This window comes from Malaclemys terrapin, chromosome 8 (genome assembly GCF_027887155.1).
Source record: "Malaclemys terrapin pileata isolate rMalTer1 chromosome 8, rMalTer1.hap1, whole genome shotgun sequence".
Taxonomy (NCBI): domain Eukaryota; kingdom Metazoa; phylum Chordata; order Testudines; family Emydidae; genus Malaclemys; species Malaclemys terrapin.
The window spans coordinates 80,175,304-80,198,215 of NC_071512.1; the positions used below are offsets into that span (position 1 = coordinate 80,175,304).

Consider the following 22,912-nt stretch of genomic DNA (forward strand, 5'->3'; position numbering starts at 1 on the left):
GACAGAGTTGGCAACGGGGTTGGTTGCAAGGATAGGTTCCTGGGTTAGTGTTTTTGTTTTTTTTCTCCTGCTGATAATAGCTCACTGTAACTGATTTGTCAGTGACTTTTCAAGATTTTTTAAGGCCCCTGTGCTACCTAAGAATGTTATTTTGGGGCCAGACTAATGACACAGACCTGGACAGAGGCCTGAACATTTGGTCTTATAATGACCATTCTGACTGACTAATGCAAAGCTCCTTGGAGCTGGATTGTGTTATGATATATATTTGTACACTTGACAATTACAAGAACGCAGAACATACTCACAGTTTCTTTAAAAGTATAGGTCAAAAGCAAAGAGCAACCACAGTACTCAATATACGATTTTAATAATGAAAACCACAAATAAGAGGAAGGAAGCTCTTGTGGGAAAAAATTAGACATTTAGGTAAAAGGGCAACAAACAGCAAAACACAAGGATAATACAGCCCTGGAAGGAAATATGAACATGAATGAAATCTGTGAAATTGCTTAGATGCCTTTCTACAGGTACAATAATTGTTTTAATCTGGAAAGTTCCAGTACCTAGAAGATGTTTTCAGCTTTATGCCTTGAGTAATGTAAAGAATAACATTCACCTAGCTGTTCACAAGGCTGTTATTCCATTAAGGGTTCAAGTCAAAAAGTCTTTTAATATAGTATTTTAACTTCTTTAAAAAGGTGGGAGAGGAGGTTGATGCAATGTGAAGCACAGGGTTTCTTCATTTTATTTCATGATTTTTTTTTTTTTAAATTAAGGTTTCTCTCCTTCCTTTTCTTTTAGCAATCTTGAAATTTCAGCTGCTGCCCACTGGTAATTTCCAGCTGATATAGTGGCTTTTCGGACTTTCTAATAGAGATAAGCTAAACTGGGAGTTTATGATGTTCCCCCATTTTACTTTTACTTTTTTTTTTAAATAAAAAGTTATAATTAAAAATTACTTCTAGAGAGGGGTTTAAAGGCTACAAACCAAAAGATTTTTACCCTCTGAGGTCTTAGTTAATTGTCTGAGTGGAAAGGAGGAGGAACACAAGTGATGGGGAATATAGGCATGATCTTGCACCACTGAAGTCAATAGGAGTTTTATTATTGACTTCAGTGGGAGCAGGATTAAGCTCTACAAAGGGGATCATTATTCAGTGTATTTTCTATGTATTTTTGTAAAGATAGTATTAGTGTATAGCACAAAAGTGACTGCTTTAATATATTGGTATGTTATTAACTGTGGCATGTTAAAAACTAAATTTAAAAAAGTTTAAAATGTATGGTGAACATGAAGAGCCACAAACTTCAAAGTAACCTAACTGAATACCAGTTATATGGTGTTACTTATTAGATGTGGTATGTTTGGGAACAGATTGCATCTAAACTTCTCAGCCTGTGAAGCATATCACTAGGATGACACACTCAGTATTCAGAAGAGCGAGCTGAAATTCTCAGGCAAAGGCCCTTCTGTTGCTCAACCAAGGAATAATACTGCTAACTTGTGGAGTCAGGTCCTAAACAATGAGCTAATTCTTTTTTATCATGCAATAAACAGGACAACGTTGTATTAAAAATCTAAAGGGAATATTGCTATTTTGAAGGACACTCAATGTTTCAATTTTTTTAAAAACAGTTGTTAGATTCTGATCACTAGAGGGCAGTAATATTTAAGATGGATCTACATAATCTACTTGAACTACTGGACTCCACAACTGAAAGCTGGTAAAACTATCACATTTCGGAAAGAAATATTTTATCTCCTGTGTAGTTTTAAGAATATAAATAGTATCCACCATTGTAGATGAAACAAATCATTGGGTAACTTACTTTGCAAAATCCAAGTAAGATATATGTCCATGATAAAATCCTGGTTTCATTTCCTTCCAGGAAGTTACATTCTTAACAAATCGTACCTACAAAAGTAGAAAACAGTCAATGTTCCAATTCTGTTTGGAATGGCTGATGCTTAGCTTCCAATAATATGTTCCATTCAATAAGTAAAACCGAACGATGCATTATGATAAAAATCTATCACTATGAATATTACCAAAAGACATATGACTAACTGAAAAGGATACTTTATTTAGAAGCACATGGCAATTGACTCATCTTAAAGAGTCACAATTTAAAGCTAAAAAAATATGAAGCAGAAAGTAGCAATCAGAAAGGCAAAGAAAGCAAAATCAGAAATATGATCAATATAAACAACATTTTAATTAGTATTTTTTGTTAGCCTGAAACATAGTTTGAAGGCAATACAGAGTTCCCTCAGCAGTGAGCAACAGGGACCAAATCCATCAATCTGTATTCAGTTTCCAACAGATTTTCCACAAGAAGGGAACGATTTTTTCTTCAAATGCGTTAGATCCTATAAAAAGCCAGCGTTTCACCTATTTTACAGGGACGTGAAGGCATCAAACCTGGTGGACCATTTGCTCAAAAGGAACAAAATTTTAATTTTTGGATGGACCATCAGCCAGACTGCATTTCTGCACTACGTTTAGTTTAAGGTACATCTGCATTCTTCTCTGGAGCTTATTACTAGGAAAAATTAATTTAAGCCCAAAAGCTCAATATGACAATCTAAATCTATACAGGGATGGTGTCCCTAGCCTCTGTTTGCCAGAAGCTGGGAATGGGCGACAGGGGATGGATAACTTGATGATTTCCTATTCAGTTCATTCCCTCTGGGGCGCCTGGCACTGGCCACTGTTGGAAGACAGGTTACTGGGCTAGATGGACCTTAAGTCTGACCCAGTACGGTCGTTCTTATGTTCTTAGATCATACCAAGGCATGAACTAGCCCTTAGACAAGAGCTGATCAAGTTCTAAGCAGACCTCACATTTGGAAGATGATCATGCAGTACAAAATAAGATACATGGCCCAAATTGCAGTGACTTACTTTTTTTAAAAGGAACATACCAGTAGGGTATTTGAGTTGACTTCAGATTCATGCCTCCCCCATTTATGTTTATGCACCCACTGTGCTGTAGTACTTGGGTGAAATAACCTGGTAAATGAGTCACAGTAAACTGTGCACAACAGACTTCAGAAATTGTTTGCCTCACTGTGCCATATCAGCCAATCATAATACATAATTTACTTATGGTTATTTATTGCAAAAAGATATGCCTTACACTACACACTTCAGTTTAGTAAATTTCTGGATCCATGGAGCACCAGATGAAGAAAGCCCCATTGTCAAGGGAGCCTCCACTGAAAATGACTTACTTGCAATCTTGAAGAGCATGCTTCCATATGGTCAGCAAAACTGTTTCATCACAGTAGTGCGCAGAGATAATGTCCTTGAGTTAGCCAGGTTCTAAATAATATAACTATTGCAATATTGGGTGCAACAGTACCGAGTACCCCTCTATGGGTTGGTGAAATGCTGTAACAGCTGCTAGGTAGAACCTAAGAGAGCTTAGGGATAACCCCCGATTTGTTAAGGGTCAGGGCATATTCCAGAATATGGGAAAGAGTTGCTGACACTGGAGAGATTTGTTGGGACGTGCACCAAATCTGGAACCTGGACCATTTCTGCAGGTAAGTGCGTCTTGCGGAGGACTTTCTACTGTGTAATAGAACCTCTTGCACTTCCTTTGAGCATGAGCTTTCTAAGTGCTGGAACACATAGGATCCATGCCTTGAGGTGGAAGATTCCCAACTTGGGATGTATGGTATACCCTGTGTCCTGAGAGAGGGAAGGTGCAGAGTGGCTGGAAGGGAAAATCAGTGGGCACATTGCGAGCTGCAGGTAAGTGTACCAGGTCTGTCTCGGCCATGTGGGAGCAATCAAAATTACATAAGCGCCATCGCTCTTTATCTTTAGCAGGATCTTCAGCAGAAGAGGAAATGGAAAGAAGACGTAAAGAAGGTCCTTGTCCCATGAGAGGAGAGAGCATTGCCCAGAGAGTGCCGTTCAATACCCGTCCTGGAACAGTCCGGTGGACACTTCCTGCTTTGGTAAGTGGTGAACAGATCCACTGACGGTGTTGCCCACTGTGCAAACAAGCCATGAAGTACTGATGGATGCATCTCCCACTAGTGGTCATGCAAGAAAGGGCGATTGACTTGTCCGCTACCACTTTCTGCGTGCCCAGGCGGTAAGCCACGGATAAGGTGATGTTGTGAGAGATACACCAGTTCCACAGTTTCATTGATTCTGTGCATAGAAAGGGTGATCTGGCTCCTCCCTGGTGGTTGATAGAATACATGCAGACTATGTTGTCCATCAGGACCTTTATATGTGATCCTGTTATCAGTGGGAGGAAACTGGCACAGGCGTTCCTCACCGCTCTCAACTTAAGGAGATTGATGTGCAGGGACGTCTCTGCAGGTGACCATTTGCCTTCTGTTGTGATATTGTTTAAATGCATGCTCCATCCTATGAGGGGATGTGTCAGTGGTAAGGAGTTACGAAGGTGGCGCCTGTAAGGAGGGGATCCCTTTGCATGCATTGGCCAGGTTCTTCCACCAGTCCATGGAGTTCTTGATCCTGGTGGGCAGTGACAGGGCTTTGTCCAGAATGTCCCAGTTTGGTCTGTTAACCGAGCTGAACCACAGCTGTAGGCATCGCATGTGAAGTCTGGTGTGTGAAATCACTGCTGTGCCAGCTGCCATATGCCCCAGGAGCTGGAGGCAGATTCTTGCTGGCACTTGAGGACTGCATTGAGCCATGTCTATAAGCGACACCAGGAATAGAAATTTGTCCTGATGTAGGAAGGCTTTGGCCTATAGCTCATCTAGGTCGGCCCTTGTGAATTCTAGGCATTGCCCTGGTGTGAGAGTCGACTTCTGGGAACCAATCTGCAGGCCCAGCTCCGTGAACAAGCATATTGTGTCTTCAGTGGCTCGACGAGCCTCCTGAAGCTACTGGGTTCTCAGGAGACAATCGCACAGGTAAGGGTAGATCATTATCCCTTGAGATCGTAGCTAGGCAGCCACAACTGAGAGAACTTTGGAAAATACTCTGGGTGCCGATGGAAGTCCGAAGGGGAGGAGTGAAAGAAGGAAACATCTGTGAGCTAGTAGTATTGAGATGTGAAAGTAGGCATCTTGTAGGTTGATGGCCGAAAACCAGTCTCCCTGTTCTGGTGATGGAATGATCGTCAATAGGGTGACCATCTTGAACTTTTGAGCTTTGACGAACTTGCTGAGAGCTCTGAAATCCTTTCCTGGTGGGAATTGGGAAGTAACGAGTAGAACCCCTTGCCTCATAGATGCTGAGGTACTGGTTCTATGATTCCTAACTGCAGGAGTCTATCTCCTACCATAGTAGACTCTTGTGAGAAGGGTCTCTGAAGAGGGATGGGGAAGGGTGTTTGTGGAGGGGATAGGGAGGTGAAGTGGATGAAATATCTGGATCTGATGATCTCAAGGACCCATCTGTCTGAAATTATGCACTCCCAGGCACTGTGGAATGCTGCCAAATGGGGGTGTGGTCACAGGTAGTAGAGGGGAGTGATCTCTTGGTGCCTCGACCTGCCAGTCAAAAGTGATGCTTAGGGGCAGATGTTTGGGTCAAGGACAGGTAACCCAAAAACTTTCATTTTGAGAACATTCCCTTTTTCCTATGGGGTTCATAGTGCTGTTGTGATGGGAATTGGGATGAATAAGGCCTTTGCTGGTATTGAGGGCTGAAGCGTCTCTTTTGCCCCGGTGTGTAGCTTCCCAGTGACCTGAGAGTAGCCCTGGAATCCTACAAGGAGTGGAGAGAGGCGTTGATCTTCTCGTGATAAACTTCACCTCCTCAAAGAGGAGGTCCTCTACCATGGTCTGCATCTCCTTCAGGAAACCCGAGAGCGGAAGCCACAATGCCCGTCTCATCATCACAGGCTTTTTTACCAGCAGTTGCCATTTCTGGATAATGGCCTGGAAGGAATTCCGGGAGTTATCCAGCAGTTTATCAACAAAGTCTTGTAGTTTATTGTAATTTGTATACTCATACTTTGCCGTGAACGCCTGGTAATTGAAGATTTGAAATTGTAAAGTGGCTGAGGAGTATGCCTTCCTGCCAAAGAGATCAAGACGCTTCCAATCTCGGTCATAAAGTGCTGTCCTAAAGCGGTGTTGTCGGGCATGAGCGTTCATAGCATCCACCACAATGGAACTGAGCAATGGGTGAGTAAATAGTAACTCTTGATTTCTTTGCGGGGACATAATTTTTTTTGTCTGCCTGCTTGCATGTCAGGGCCACCGAAGCTGGGATTTGCCACACCATCTTAGCTAGGTCTAGGATGGCCTCGTTAATTGGGAGGGCGATTTTGGAGGTAGATGAGGCATGGAAGATATCGATGAGCTAGTGGTGTGCATCTTTAACCTCCTCCAATGGTATGTGGAGGGTGTCCACCACACTCTTCACCAGCTCGAGACATGTGGAAGTCATGGACGGTGGCAACAGCATGACTGTTTCGTCCAGTAAAGAAGAGGATATGGCCGTGAGTGTGACCGCCTCCTCTGCGTCCACCTCTCGCTCCTCCACTTCCAAGGCATGTGATGCTGTAGCCGAGGGGCATGCCTGGGAAGTGCTTGGGCAACGCTCAATGCCCTTGAGACGGGCTGGTGGTGTGCCACCCACGGGTCCTAGTATGGCCCCTGTGGGGGCATATGGCCTGGCAGAGGTGCCCACGGGTGGCAGTGCCTTCTGGTGGTACAGTCCCAGACCCTGTTGATATCAGGTCCCATATAAAGCTTGGGAGGAAGAGAAGAAGAAACCCCATCTGGTTCACTGTCCGATCCCTCACTTGACATCAGAGGGGCATGGCATGATTGTGCGGAAATACCCTTTGGTCAGCCATGCTCAGTGCCATGATCTTGATACCGAGGGGCAGAGAGTCACGAGCGTCCGACATAGTGATCACTTTCGGCTATCCCTCAGGCTCACTGAGGGGACTTGAGTTTTCGAATTATGAGAGGAGTCCCAAGACCATTTGACCCACTATCCTTCAAAGTTGAAGGTTGAGGGGAAGACTCACACCCGCCGGAGGGCTAGGGTCAGAGAGCTGCCTCCATACAGATGATTTTCTGGTGGAGATCTCTGACCTTGCGGGAATCTCAGTCGGAACTGCTGGCAGAGGGAACACCTTTTTGGACGTGGCCCTTGCTGAGGCAGCAAATGCACTGGGAGTGCACTGGGATTGCCTTGCTGCAAGTGCGACACTTCTTGAAGCCTGGAGAGCTGGGCATACCCTTGTCAGGGGGTTTCCTCTCACCCACAAGGGGTCAACACAAGAACAAAATCTTTTTTTTTTTTTTTTAAGTCAAGGCCAAATAAAAGTCAAAAGAAGGCTAAAGAGTTTCTAAAAGCTAAAGAAAAGGCTCCGTCTCTAACCAGGGGCAGGTGAGAAGAAACTGAGGACGGCTAACCCACGCACACTGGCTAGCCTCGTGGAACAGCACGAGGAAACAGTGCATGCGTGGGCCCAGTGGACGCTGCTACCGAAGTTCTCCAGTCAGCAGCGCAGGGATGCAGACACACTTACAGTGGAGCACCCATAGGGGCACCACTCGAAGAAGAACCGTTAACTTACTCTTTGTTTCATGCTGGTCCAAGCAAAACCCATGGCTAAGAAGGTAATATCAATCATAGCATACAGTCATCATGTATATCAGAGGCCTGCTTAGATAATTTAGCCAGGACTTTTCTTAGCTCATCTTTCAACAGACGGTACTCAGTCCAGGACAAGCCAAGACAGGGTAAGTGAGCTGCTGTACTGCATTTGGCTTAAGATGTGGACATGTACTAAAAAGAACTTCTGAAGTTTTATGACAACCCATAGCCATGCTGGAGGTAAATGATTTTTTTCCCCTCATTGGGTCACTGATGACTATTTCTTGCAATTCTCTGTCTCTCTCTCTCCTGTTGAATGTGGGTCGGCTTTTGTTTGCTTGTTTGTTTTATTTTAAAGGGCCTTGTAGCTACCGGGGCTCACATGAGTCAGTGATTAAAGTTTGTGTCCAAACTAAGTAAGATCTTTGAGGTTATTTTGGAAAATACAAGTGTGAATGAGTTTTTATGAAAGTGTTTTCCAGGTATTTTTAGAAAAATAACCGAAAGGCTATTTCAGAACTCCTAATAGGTGTTAGCTCAGCTAAGCTTCACTCAATTGAAAATTGGATCAAATGTACTCAGAGGAGCTAAGAAGTACTGCAAGGAAAACAGGAATGAAGGATGAAGTTCAGTTTTCTAGGTAACTGGAAGCTTAAAATGATTCCAGCGATCAAACAGGAGGTGCAGAAGGTCCTATATCAACTCAGCAAAATAAGCCGGGGAATATTTACATTAAAGAAAAGTGCATACAGCACAAAACTGGTGTCCTACTACACAGTTTACTCCCAATCCACCAATTACCTCTCCTTGTCCCCTAAATCCATCCTTCTTCCTCCCTGCAGTACTGACCATATATCTAGCTTTTTCCTATGACTTTGTGTCCCAGGAACTTCTTTTGAGACACCTGAAATGTTCCAGCTTTTCATTATGATGTTGGCTTTGTTTATAACTTCTAAATACTTGTTCAAGACATATTGCTATACTGAGTAGAATTAGCTCTGTGTTCACCAGGAACAAACAGTCCAGTAGAATGAATGCAGTATGGGGTGAAGAGAAAATTCTAAAGAAACTACCAAAACTGTCTTTTTGCTCAAGGTGAATGATAATGACATTTGTTCAGTGTTTCATGCTGAACTTATTCAGTGCACTAAGCTAGTGGAAAATATCCACTATGAGAAATAGAGTTACCTTAGTCTGAGGCCCCTTACTTCCTAGGCTGCATGCGCCTCTTGTCAACAGCAGCAGCTACTCCACCGCTATGTTCCTTTTCTCCCAATAGGCAGGGCTAATCATTTTGCTATTGCACCTCTCTTTCTCTGACTGTATTTTTCGTGCTGGCTATTTCAGTATTCCTTTTTCTGGAAATAATTTCCTCCCCTGCAGCGCCATCTGAGTTGCTTATTGGAGAAAGGGTGGAACAGATGACTATGTAGCAGCCTTACTGGCTGGTTCTAAAGGGAATGGAGTCACAGCAACCAACCCTTGACTGGCTGCCAAAAAAATCCAGAAATTTGCAGGAGAGGCAACAAGTGGTGGACAGAAAACCTGAGATTCCCCAGTTCTGGGACAGACTTGAGGAAATCATGACAACTAACTACTCTGAATTTAGGAACACAGATTGCTACACTGAAGCAGAACAGTGATCCATCAAGTTTGGTACCGTGTCCAGGATCAAGAGGTAGAAATCCTATGTAGGCAGGAATGGCTTGAAACTTTTCTAGATGACAGATTATCACCCCAAAAAGTTAGGGCTTGTTTACACAACCTCATAATTTGGGCTACAGGGGTGTGAACTGCAGTGCACACCAAAATACTCCAGCTCCCTCGTGGGGATGCTGCTAGTGTGAACTAAAAGGTATCTAGTTCGCATTAACATAGACCTGTTTGAAGAGGACTACATTAATGTGAACTAGGTACCTTTTAGTTTGTGCTAGTAACAGCCATATGGTAGAGTTAAGCCCATAGAGGTTGCCCTGAAGCTTGAAGGCGTTACATCCTTTCCAGAGTTTTTGTTTATTTTAAAAAAATATTGACTATTGTCAAATATTTACTATACAGTTGGCAAAAGCCTTGGTACGAAAACCACTTCAGTTTCTTTAAGTCAGTGATTCATATTGTCCATTGAAACACTGCTTTCTGAATTTAAATGATCCAAAATTCTGAAATAAAACCAAATATGTTTCAATCGTAGGTTCTTTCTCAGAGACAGACACACACAGTTCAATTACTTGTTAAGAAAACAGCTCATTATCCCTGCCAATGATTATTCTTACTTTATTTTACCTATAACTAAGGGCAACAACCCAGAATCTTGATCCTGACTTGACAATATGCCACAAGCAGCATTACTGGTAATGCTATATTTAGTTGATCCATGTTCACTTAAATTACAGAAAAAATAGGCTAACAGAGATTTGGGATCTGATTTTCAAAGTCAGGAATGTGCATACGTGAGACTAATTCAGGCACATGATTTTATATGCAAATTGGACAACTGTATACTTTAACAGGTCTAATTGGTCACTTGCATATGCAATTACATTTATGAATTTACTCACAGTAACTGCTTTGGCAAATTAGATACACAACTGTGCACAACTAATTTTGCAAGTAATGTTTTTCTGTTAAGCTAAACACTGCAAGCAAAGCAACATTATTTAGTGCGGGATTTTTAAAGAATAGGGTTTAAAAAAGAACTTAGAAATATTCAGGGACACAGAAGTGGACTGAAAACTTGCTGAACATTATATAATACCAAACACTTCCTAATACAATTTTCCTTGAGATGTTCATTGCATTATGTTATTTCCTCGCTAGTAATTTATAACTCACCTAGCTGAATGAGCTTTTTATTCTTCTCATTTAAAATATATTTTTGGAGAGTTAACTTTGATACCCATGAAAGTGGAGAAGTGGAAGCACTATGTACAGCCAAGCATAACACGAATAGACAATATACTAGACAAGTATTACACATTGCTACGCCAATGCAGGTCAATCCTGATCCACTGTATCCCTTTTTATTCTAGTCTTTGACCTTTAAGCAGAGACTTCTATCATGCCAAGTAGTGTGGTAAATTAATCCTGTTACATAATGAAACAATATTAACTTTCTCCATATACAGAGAAAATGTCATTCTAATTATAAACTTATTTAATAAAGCTACATTATAATGGCACCCAATTCCATCTGTTCCTCCGGTTATATTTATAATAGTAAATTACTATTTGTGGACGTATGTACACACTCAAAATGCTTTTTCCTGAATAGTGCTGAACACACAATAAAATATCTAATATATTAAAACTGCTGAAGTGGCTAAAAACCCATACCATCATCTCCACAAATTTAACTTACCTGATCTTGCAGTGACATAACAGGATTATTTTTGGTTGTATTGATATGCAGAACATGATATTTGTTCTTTGCACAAAGGTCATAGGCAATATTTGTGAAGGATGTGCTTGCAGTTTTAGGTACTCTGTTGTAAATGATCACCACATCATCATCTTCATCCAGAGTTGCATCTTGTCGAGGACCATCTATTGTATGACGTTGTTCTATTTCTCTGACTTCATGTCTTGCAATAGCTCTTTCTGTAAAGAGAAACAGAAAAACTAAGCTTTCAGTGATAATAAAAAAGTAGATAGTGATCTTGAAACTCAGTCCTTAGAATTAAAATGACAAAAAAGGTTAAAAACCATCTTACTAATAAAGAAAACAACTACTAAATTGTTTGTTTTTTAACGTCTGGATTTAAAGTTTTCCATTCCCGCTCAATGAGTTTTTATAGATTAAGCTAAATTATGCTTGGAGACAAAATATGTTGTCTGGAAACTGCTAAACAGTGAGGGATATTCTTTCCTTTGACTTATGTTAGCATTAAAACAAGCTATCCTCTTTTTTTTTTAAAAGTTGTCTTTGATGCTGTATCAAAATGGTAACACTTCTCACAAGTCCCCCCAAAATCCTATAAAATACCCAGTACTCAGAAATGATACTAGGTAAAAGGAATAATTAGTTCAAATATTAAAGTATAAAATATGTATTTAAAAAAACAGTAAAATCGTTGACCATAGAGGGCTTAGTCAATTAATGGTGAAGAGACACTGGGAGTTTAAATAAAACTACTATTGTTCTTATTCCAATTAAGACAACTCCCCATGTGTAAATACTACAATGTATGGTTTTGCAAAAATCTAATTAGATGTATTACACCCAAATTTGATAAGAAAAGAAACAGGAGAAGCCTATGAAATGATTTACATTAGGGGGCAAAATTATTGCACTGAATACAAAACTATATGAAACACAAGGAAGGGAAAAAAAGAGAAAAGCAAGCCCTGAATAAGACATGTTTTGGAGAGGTGGGTAAGCTACAAATAAAAATAAAAATTCCTTTTACAAAAAGGACAATGCTCTGGGCAATTGGTCTCCTCTTCAAATATCAAAGCTACTTGGAAAATGAGAAGTAGATTGTTATGGCTCTACAGTATGCCAAACATACTTTGTGCTGACCCAGACAAAATTCAAAACCTTTGTTCTATTCAGGTTAACTAGAGCACCCACCACCATTCACAATTTAAATTTCAAAGCATCTTTTTAGAATTATGCATTATGATAATACGGTCTTTAATGGTGTACTTTTTTTTCCACATGGGTCAACAACAAGGTTTGAGCTCAGGATCTAGAGATTCACATCACAAATCTTTTCTACTTGAACTAAAGGAATAATTGTTAGTAAAAATAAGCTGTTGTCCTTTATATGGAGTACTTCCTAGAGCAGTGGTCCCCAAATTTTTTCTTTCAGCCCCCCCCCCCCCTTACCAGTAGTGGAATCTGTCCATGCTCCTGGAAGCCACGGTCAGAGGTGGGACCAGGAGCAGGGCCACAGTTGTAGCCAGGGGTGGGGCTGAGGCAAGGAGCGGGGCTGGAGCTGCAGCCACGGACTGGGGGCCTAAGGCTGGGAGCAGGGCCTGAGGCTAGGAGCTGTGGCCAGGGCTGGGTGGTGTTCCCTTCCTGCCCCATGTAGGGACTGGCCTGGTCCCCTGCCGAAAGTTCCTACACACACACACACACACCCCCCAGGAGGGTGTGCCCCACAGTTTGGGGACCACTGTCCTAGAAAGAGGTTATGACACACACTCAGCAAGGCACAGCTATGTATGACAACAGGGGAATGTTAGTTATGATCCTGGCTTCTCTTTCTGGCTCAAGGGCAGTGTGGTCTAGTGTTTAGAGCAGTGATTACAGACCGCATAGCTACATATACAGATTTGGCACATTCAAAGTCAGTGTGACAGAATGGGTGAGAGTTTGCTCTGTCATATTAGAGACCTGAGTTATAATCCCAGGTCTGCTTGAAGTGACCATGGGCAACCTCTCAATTACCTTACTTGTAAAATGGATAATACTTGTCTTCCGCTTAGCTTACAAATATGAAGCTTTGCTCTCAGTAGTAAGGATTATGAACCAGTGAGACAAGAATCTAATGTTCGATCCTGGCTCTCAGTCCAATGCACTTTCCCTCTAGGCCAAGTGGAGTTCAGGGAAAGTTTCTCGCTCCCCACTCTCATATATGCATAAGATTTTTACCTGCAATGCAGGCAGGGGTGACAGGACTGCCAAATATGAGATTGTAATGAAGGATGCATGACACCTGATAGAACTGCATCCGCCCCCTCTCCTCTTCCATTACCTTAAGTCTTCACTTTTCTTCCTCCTCTTGTGCTCCTAACTCACCCCCTCATACTGTTCTCCTTCGCCCTACCTCTATACCACAGTTTAAATGTGAAATATTAAAAAAAAAAAACAATGTAGAACTATCAAGCTGTGCACACAAGTAGCCTATGAAACCAAATATTATCATTGCCCTCAGCTACACTCCTACAACTTCTCTCCTACTGTTTGTTACACTCATTTCCCAAGTCTTGTTTTAGACTGCAAACTCTTCAGGCAGTACCAACTCTTCCAATGCACCTGTACAACTCCTAATACAAAGCCCCAATCCTGAATGGGGCCATTGGGTGCTACCACAATAATAATTGTAAGAAGAAAGAAGTACAGATGTATGCATTTCTTTCTGCTGTGCACACAGTCTTGAACAGAGCAGTGCTGGCAGCACTGTAACCACTGACAGACAAGGTTTCCTCTAGCAGCCCAGATGGGTGTGAAATTGCCTGTAAACGATTCATGTATTTCGCAATTGACAATTGAAAGTCTAGTCTTACCTATTTGCCTGAACTGAAAGATCTAGAAAGAAAAGACGAATTCTGTTTTTTTCCCTAGAGTAAGTCATTTAATTCAGCAAATAACAGATTAGAGGAAACCTAATATTAACTTTTTTTAAAATAGTAACCTCACCTAGTTGTGAAATGATGTGGATCATCAGCACATCTTGAATATCATTAAGCTAAAACTCCAGAAAGCTGCCATGTTCCCTGTGTGATTTCCATTTGTGAAATAGTCTGCCTGGGAAGAATATATCTGGAGAACCAGTGAAATGACAACATCACAATGACACAAGACAGTGGAAGGATCTGTAGCTGAGCTGTTTACAACTCTTTTTGTTAACATATTGGATAAATGATCTCTTTGTTAAGAACTCAACACCCCTGCACATTCAATTAAGAAGTTGGAACTCACAACAAAATGCTCCGTGACATCAAAGAAGTCTTCCAGTAAAATTAGGAAAGACCAGATTTAACATTCCTATGGTCTTGTCTAGCCAAAGTAGTTGCATCACTTAACTTTACCAGCACGATTAAAGCGGTGCAACTCCTCTAGTACTGACGCCACAATACCAAAATAGAAGTACTTATACTAGTATAACTGCATCCATGCTAAGTCTTGTGCTGGTATAACTATAACTATTTCAGTTTTAAAAAAAACAACAACATACTCCTAACCAAATTAGTTATACTAGTATAAAAACTGCGTGTAGATCACAAAAGATAACCCCTTCTGCATGTGCAAATATCAAGAGTAGATGTGGAATTTGCATGGTAATACCACCACACATCTGCAGGGAGCATGACACACATAGGTTGATCTTCCCCACTTCCCACAAGACAGATACTGCTCTGTTGCCATAGTGGCACAAATATGGAACAGCATCTCAGATGGCAGAAATCAAACAGAGATAATCTGCACTTTTCTTACACCAGTGCAGCATATCTACAGCAGGGTTTGTACCCGTGTAGCTAAACCAATGCAAAGAACTCCAATGTAGACAAACTTAGAGCATACTGAAGGAGGAGCTCTGTACATGTGCCAGTATACAGATAGACAACTTCACTGGAGGCAAAATCTGTAAGGAGGAAGGAAACAAACAACAAAGCAACCAACACATCCACATCCAGACACTCCTTTGAAGAAACTGTCAGAGAAGTTTGAGCACTAAAGCTTACCATTTTGCATAAAAGTGTTTTAAGAATACAACAAGCTTGAAAAACTGCTAAATCGTGCTTTTCAACCAGAAGAACCAGGAGTCAGCTAAAAACATAGGCTATGGCTACACTCTGAAGCTTTTAGCGACACGGTGAGAACATACGAATGTTTAGCATATCCTTGCAATGCCGGCTACAAAAGTACCATGCAAATGCTTGTGTTCACTTTCTGGTGACACTGTAAATAAGAAGAGGGCAGCATTATCTCCTGTAAATGTAAACAAACTTGTTTGTCTTAGCGATTGGCTGAAAAAGAAGTAGGACTGAGTGGACTTGGAGGCTCTAAAGTTTTACATTGTTTTGTTTTTGAGTGCAGTTATGTAATAAAAAAATCTACATCTGTAAATTGCACTTTCATGACAAAGATTACACTACAGTACTTGTATGAGGTGAATTGAAAAATACTATTTTTTCTCATTTTTACAGTGCAAAAATTTGTAATAAAAATAATATACTTTGTATTCTGTGTTGTCACTGAAACCAATATATGTGAAAATGTAGAAAAACATCCAAAATATTTAATAAATTTCAATTGATAGCCTATTGTTTAACAGTGCAATTAAAACTGCAATTAATCGTGATTAATTTTTTAATCACAATTAATTTTTTGAGTTAATCGCGTGAGTTAACTGCGATTAATTGACAGCGCTAAGTAAAATCAGTTTTAGAACCATTTGAGCTAAACTGGTGAGAACGCATGTGTGGAAACACTAATTTAAATTGGTCTTCTGCTGGTTAAATTTGAACCTGTAAATTTACTTAAACCAGTGAACTGTGTGTAGATCAGGCCTACGGGTCAAGTTAGGTTAATTCTGTCTCATTAGAAAGAGATCTTGCAGGCCAAAAGATGGCCTCCCTCGGGGACCTCTTTAGTCCCACCGCCTTCAATTTAAACCTAGCTTTATAATTAAGCTAAATCATATAAGCCAGATATTAATTTAAATAAGAATGTCCAACACAACGTTTTGCACTGGTTTAACTAAATAGGTTTAAAAACCACACTTTCACTTAAATCCATGTAACTTTGATTATGGACAAGGAAGGCCTCATTCTTTGTAACAATATACTATTCTGTTGATGCAAAAGAAGAAATGTTTTCCAGCCTCTTAATGTACTTGCTCTTGGTACCAACAGGAATAAAAGCAGTAAAGTCTTTGTCTTCTTAGAGCAAGTAGATATGACTCAGTTTATACAAGAAACAGATCTATTTAGCCACTTGTAAGACTTAAAACTACTATGGAAACATCCATCATATATTCATGTTCCTTTCCCAAACTGTAATGGCAAAATTATTTTTCATCTAGAATGAAAACTTCTCTTCTGTGCTCTGTACTTACGTGCAAATTTCCACTGATGTCAATGAAAATTCACACACAAAAGATATAATATATGCAGTGTGGACCCAAGAGAAGATGTTGTTGATCATTCACCAAATGAATGATCAACAAACTGGAATGCAACTGGAATGCAACAGTTGAAAAAGCAGCCTCCAGTGAGAGAGACATCAGTATGTATAGTTTTGAAGGAAACACAACAGAGACAGGTTCTTCTAGACAGGTTTGAAAACTCAGTTTAAGAATTTTTTTTTAAATAAATAACTCAAAACTAATCACTGTAATTTTCTTTAACAATACTTGTTAGCATCCTTTCCATTCTCAAAAAACTAATGCCTTTTTAGTTATTAAAAACTAAGTTTACAGTAATATTTAGTTCATATAGTAAGTGCTAACTATGAACAAATTATTATGCTCCCAAATTAAATTTAAAGATATACACTCTACTTAAAGAGTACTGAACTAAATTTTACAAATCTTACATTTACTATATTTTTATCCTGAAGGCTCTAAAAGAACCAGGATTTAAGTTTATTTTTGTTGAGACCCTTCCCCACAGCCTAACACTATCAGAGTATTTGAGGGTAAAATTAAATTTTTTTTGAAGGAGATTATATCTGAGTTTCTTCTGTCTCCCAATACAATTAGTTGTTGAAGTTAATTGAATAACTAGCAGAACCCAAGTGGCCCCCTCAAGGATTGAATTCACAACCCTGGGTTTAGCAGGCCAACGCTCAAACCACTGAGCTATCCCTCCCCCCACTACAGGCTGCTGTAGTAGGAAGAGGGCCTGAAACATTAGCCCTTGTATCAGAGGCCTGGTATGAGGCCTGAGCTAAAGTAGTGGTCAAAACTTTGCTGATATAAAGCAAAATCAGGCTGTAAGCTAGAAGCAGACCCTGCTCACAGAACAGGGCTGATATTGCAAAAACACACATTCCTAAGAAGTGCTAGGCACAGAGCACTCACGCAAACACATTCCAGAAGGGTGGTACCAGAACACCTCGATACCAACACATTCCCTAAAGATAACAGGAACACGCTGACCCATCCTAAAGAAGGTCAGAATGACAGTGTGATAGACAGAGATGTACAGGGTGATGGGTGGTAACTGGCTATGTCAGGGTGTAAACTAACTATGCCAGAAGGGCAGTACATAACTAGTTTGTACTGATGTATAACAATACTTTAGTTATATATTATAGACTTATAGAAAGACACCTTCTAAAAACGTTAAAATGTATTACTGGCACGCGAAACCTTAAATCAGAGTGAATAAATGAAGAGTCGGCACACCACTTCTGAAAGGTTGCCGACCCCTGTGCTAGTGTAACTGTAGACACCGACCCAGGGAGCTAGGACTGTGCTTCGTCGACAATAAATCTGGCCGGGTGCCTTCGTATCATAACAGATCTGGGCGGTTCGCTCGAGGTCTGCTGTGCCAGCTGTCTGCACAGAGCTGGGAAGGCACACAGAGAGAATACATACACACACAGCCGAACATCTGACAACAGCTGCCTTAACTGGTATCGGAGCTATAGTCTCAACATTAGCTTCAAACTGGAAGTGATCCGACCCTACCTATATCAGTAACTGTGATTCTTTGAGATGTGCTGTCTACATATATTCTTCTTCTAGGTGTGTATTTTCCCCATTCACTTGAGATAAGTTTCTGGCCAGCAGCCGTTGGGGTCATGCATGCATCTTGTGTGTCTTGTGCTTGTGGGTATAAAGGACTGGCCTAATTACACCTCAGTTCCTTCGCCAATACCAAATCCAGGTTTTATAATCCTCTGTAGTAGCAGGGAAGGAAGGCGAGTTGTTGCATACATACGGATAAGGTTAAGATCACCTTTATTTTTAGTAAAGTCCAGGACAGGTCATGGGCAATTGTAGCGGGGTGGTTACCCGCTCCTGCTCTGAAGGGTTTAAAACAGCCCTGGAGGAGGGCCGTGGAAGGCCAAGATGCCTGGGCTGATTGGGAGGAAGCAGGCTCATCTGGGGCCACTCCCCAATCAGGGCCCAGCTGGCCCTATAAAGGCTTGAGCCAGGAGCTATGGACAGTCTCTCTCTGCGTTCAGAGAAAGAAGAGCCTGGCTGCAGGGAGCTTTACCAAGTATCTGGAGTGGAGCAGGGCTGGGGATAGGCCAAGGGAGCCGGGGAGCTCCGGTGTAGGAAAGCCCCAGGCTGCAGGCCTGGTAAGGCCTATTAGGTACTGGGTTGCAGGGGGCAGCCCACAGGTAGCCAGAGGCAGCAGATCCAAACCCCTTTGCTTGTGATGAGTGGCTTATACACTGCAGTCTGCCCCAATGAATGGGGGCTAGATGAGGACTGGCAGTAGCCAAGACTGAGGCGAAGTGGGGATAGTGGGTGAGGGCACTCCTGGCTGGAAAATGAGCGAATTCCCAAGGACGACCAACAGGAGGCACCGCAGGGCTGAGTCCATATCCTTACAGCAATAAACAAAAATTCACTAGAGCCTGTGACTTTAATAAAAATAACAGGGGGACAGGGCTAGTTAGAGGGGAGGAATGGAGTCCCATGGGGGGCTGACAGGCCAAGCCCCCTGTTATGATGCGGGGCACAGCCCCAGCTCCAGCAGCCAAAGCATGGGGTGCAAAGCCCCTGGAAGCCTCTGGAGCTGGCCACAGCTGCGTGACAGGGGTGTGCAGTCCCGGAAGCAGCCCCCACCAAGACCCAGCTGGAGCTGGGCATGGGTAGGGGGCTCATGGCCCTGGGACGCTGTGAGTGGGAGTGCCAAGTGAACTCCAGTGAAACTACTAACCTTGAGCTCTTTAAGATCAACAAATAATCCAGGATAGCTGGAATTTGGGTGCCAGTAGCAGATAAATGGTGCTAACAATGTCCATAATATTTCTTTTTTTCTAATACTGGATAAAGCATCTTTAGAATAAAGGGGAAAAATAATGGTGTGGACGATAATCTATAAAAAACAATTATTTTCACACTCCAACAATTGCACCTGGTCCTTCGTGTTACTGGTGGGTGAAAAACACAGGAGCAAATAGGACTCAGCACTAGCTGGGCTTTGAGATCATTAACTAAAATGTAATGCAGCAGCTGTCTGAAATTTAGAACTACTGATGCTGAAAACCTGCTACTGTTTCATTAGTGTTTAATACTCATTTACTTTCAAGATAGCATTTTTGTCGGAGCTTTATTTAGAACAAGAATATAATGCCATACTGTATGCTATACAAATATGCACACAGAACGTGTTATAAAACAGCTAAAGGTTTGGCTTAAACTATCTAACTAGAAAATTCTGTCCTAAAGCTGAAATCCCCTCACATATGTATCATATCTAAACTAACCTGAACATCAGATTCTACACTGACCGCTGTTCTATAAATATTTGACAGAAGACTTGTCAGTTGCAATTTTATGGAACACTGAGTTCAGGATTAAGTTTTGGTCATAATTTTTTATTTCTTGGTGGACAGTGAATATTTTACTATACAGTAGAACCTCAGAGTTATGAACACTTCAGGAATGAAGGCTGTTCTTAACTCTGAAATCTCTACCTCTGAACAAAACATTATGGTTGATCTTTCAAAAGTTTACAACTGAACACTGACTTAACACTGCTTTGAAATTCACTATGAAGAAGAAAAAGGCTACTTTACTTTTTTTTACTTTTAACAGTACTGTACTGTATTTGCTTTTTGGGGGTCTCTGCTGCTGCCTGATTGAGTACTTCTGGTTCCAAGTGAGGTGTGTGGTTGACTGGTCAGTTCGTAAGTCTGTTGTTCATAACTCTGAGGTTTCTCTGTAGTTTGTGTGTACATTTTTGCTTTAGACCTTCAACTAAATGTTTTACTTACAATTTCCTGTTAAATATACAATTTGAAAGATAAAACTTGAATTTTATACCAATTCAGAGTACTGATTTCTTTCCCCAACACACATTTTGTTTCTCCATAGAGAACGCAAGCCAACATGGTTCTATTTTATTTATTCATAAGACCCAGGAATGATGTCAACTGAGCTCGGGAAACAGAATCTGTTATAGTTACCTTTCACTTTCTCATCCAGCTTTGCATCAGCACCAGTTAGTCATACACAGTAGAGTATTTTGTTTCATTTAGGTAATTTATCAGCAAGTATAGGTTTTAAAAAAAAATACCATAGATATCTAGAATCCCAAAGTCGGGTCAAATTTCGGACCAAATTACTTCATTGTATTCCTTTAAATAAACAGTCAGAAATCAGGAAAGGTTACAATCTTTACTATGGAATTACATTTATTTGTAAGAAACTTCTCGGTATGGGTGACCATACAACGTAAACTGGGGGGGGAGGACACGACAATAACATGTGAACTGAAGCCCCTAAAGTATTGCTTTTTTAAAAAAAATGTAAGTACTTGAAAATAAAGGCTTATACTAAAAGTGCCTCTTCAACCAGAACTACAGTATCCTGTGATGCTATAATGATGTAGTTAACATTCATTACAAATTTACATAATGAAATCATTACAGAAATATTTCAGGCACCGTAACGTAGAGTGGCAAGATTTACTACTTTTGCATAAACCAGATGCCAAACGGCTCTGCAAAGTCTCCTACTTTAAACTGACCTTACTCACAGCATCACCACATATGGTATACATGAAATACACAATAAGGAAGGAACGCTGAGGAAGATAGAATAGACACCATTCAGTTTCCTTTTTCATTTCTGTAATTTCAGCCTTTTTTTTTAATTAAGAAAACAAACCTTGTGAGACATTTAGTCAGAAATAGAAATAACTGATCATGGAGAGAGGCAGCTTGATGCTTCTGGGATTTGCCAAATGCTTTTCATAGCAAATTGCTAAAGTACTGTAACTACAAGAGCTACAGTGAAAAATTCTGACCAAGTTGGGGTAGGATTTGTTCTGTATATACAAAACTGTAGTTTATTATTTAACAGTGGAGCTTGTTCTTTCTTATTACTATGTCTTCACCTTGCAATGCAGTTTTTAGCTGTTAACAGGAAAAGTTAATGGAACTGTTTTATATACCGATAAAATTGTCACAAGTGTTCCAGTATACAAATGTGCTTGTCATTCCCTGAAGCAAAATCCAATTTCAAAGAATGAAAAAAAGCAAGATCAATATAGATCGTCTGACTCCATTTAGTAAGAAAGGCCGGAGACAGATTTTATACAAGCTTTCACCAGACATGCAGTCATTTACTTTTTCCAGTAGGGTACCCAGCTAGCATGGAAGCTAAAGGGGTTATTAAAAATTACTATTTTTTAAATCACTTAAATATCACTTTAAGGAAAAATATATGGACAATATTATGCTAGGATAAATCACCAATTGTATCCTATGAAACTATGATTGCAAAGACACACAGCTTCTCCAATGTTACACTTACGTTCTTGACAGTCTTCCCTTCTTGGCTAAATTAATTTAATTTAGGAAAAAAATACAGCCAGTTTGTCCCCACATGAGCATCAGACAATACTGGAAACTGCATCTCCTGTTGCACAGCAGTTGACATACCTGACATATCTTTTACCACGATTATTTCTCTGGTTTCTGTAGATAGGATATGCTACCAACATAACTAATAGTATTGACTATGTAAGGGCTAAGTATTTATTATGATAAACACTCTATTTCTGGTTACAATAATATTATAAATTGCTTATATAACAGCCCTTTGCAAAAACATGAAGTCTATAGGGTGAAATAGAATCAGCTATTGGAAATCATAATAGAATTAAAAATAATTTCAGTTCCTAAATGGGTGCTCTATATGCCCTTGATCATACAGCTCTAGTTTCATTTTCTTTGTTGAAATCTGTTAGATCTCCATGGGGCCCTTCATAGTTTAGGTCTGAGGACTTCATATTATGGTATATCCTAGTTCCTTTATATTCAAATGATCAGTAATCAAGTATTTATTTTCATATAATACCTGTTAAAACTGTTTCATAAGCAAAAAATTCACTGACTTCAGTAACTTAAATAGCAATAGATATAACATCTCTTATTTTCCTCTTGGAGATCTGTACATTGAAAGCATATCTATTTAAACTGAAATGGAGCAGAAAAAGGTAGCAAGGAAAGCAAAAAAACAGAATGATTGTTAAGTTGTGCAGCAAGCTTGTTTTGTTGAATTTTACATTTGTTCATATTAACCTCTCCTGTGTTCAAAAATTACATTTTATAGCACTCAGTTAAAGCTACTGCATAGTAAATGAAAGTGGAAAACTTGGATGTGTGTTTTATCCTGTAAATACACTAAATATTAAGAAAATAAATTGGTTCTTTAAACCTACTCTGTAAATCTCTGCTTGCTATATCACAGCATGACACTGCACCTTTGGATCATAACTCAACTAAGCGGAATGGGACGAAGGTATGTAGGCCGTCAATAACCTGCTTCCTCTCTGAAAAACAAGATTTCTTCACAAGTAAGCCAAATGGATACCTTCTCACTGGTTTGTGAATGAAGACAGAGCTATTGTTCTACTGCTCAGCTGAGGCAATAAGAGGAAAAATGAAAATGGAGGTTTGCAAGTTTTTAGAATATTCTAAGGCTATGCACAGT

General features: G+C 40.3%; 1 protein-coding gene across 2 annotated transcripts in view; it reads right to left on the reverse strand.

Moving 5' to 3' along the window:
* HS2ST1 (heparan sulfate 2-O-sulfotransferase 1) overlaps positions 1 to 22,912 on the reverse strand; it is a 169,761-nt gene that overhangs the window by 27,920 nt on the left and 118,929 nt on the right. For both annotated transcript variants that reach the window (XM_054036534.1, XM_054036532.1), the window contains 2 exons: positions 10,918 to 11,156; positions 1,834 to 1,919 (listed from right to left, as the gene is read on the reverse strand). In XM_054036534.1, coding sequence (XP_053892509.1) covers positions 1,834 to 1,919; positions 10,918 to 11,156 — 325 coding nt within the window. The remainder of the gene's footprint in view (positions 1 to 1,833; positions 1,920 to 10,917; positions 11,157 to 22,912) is intronic.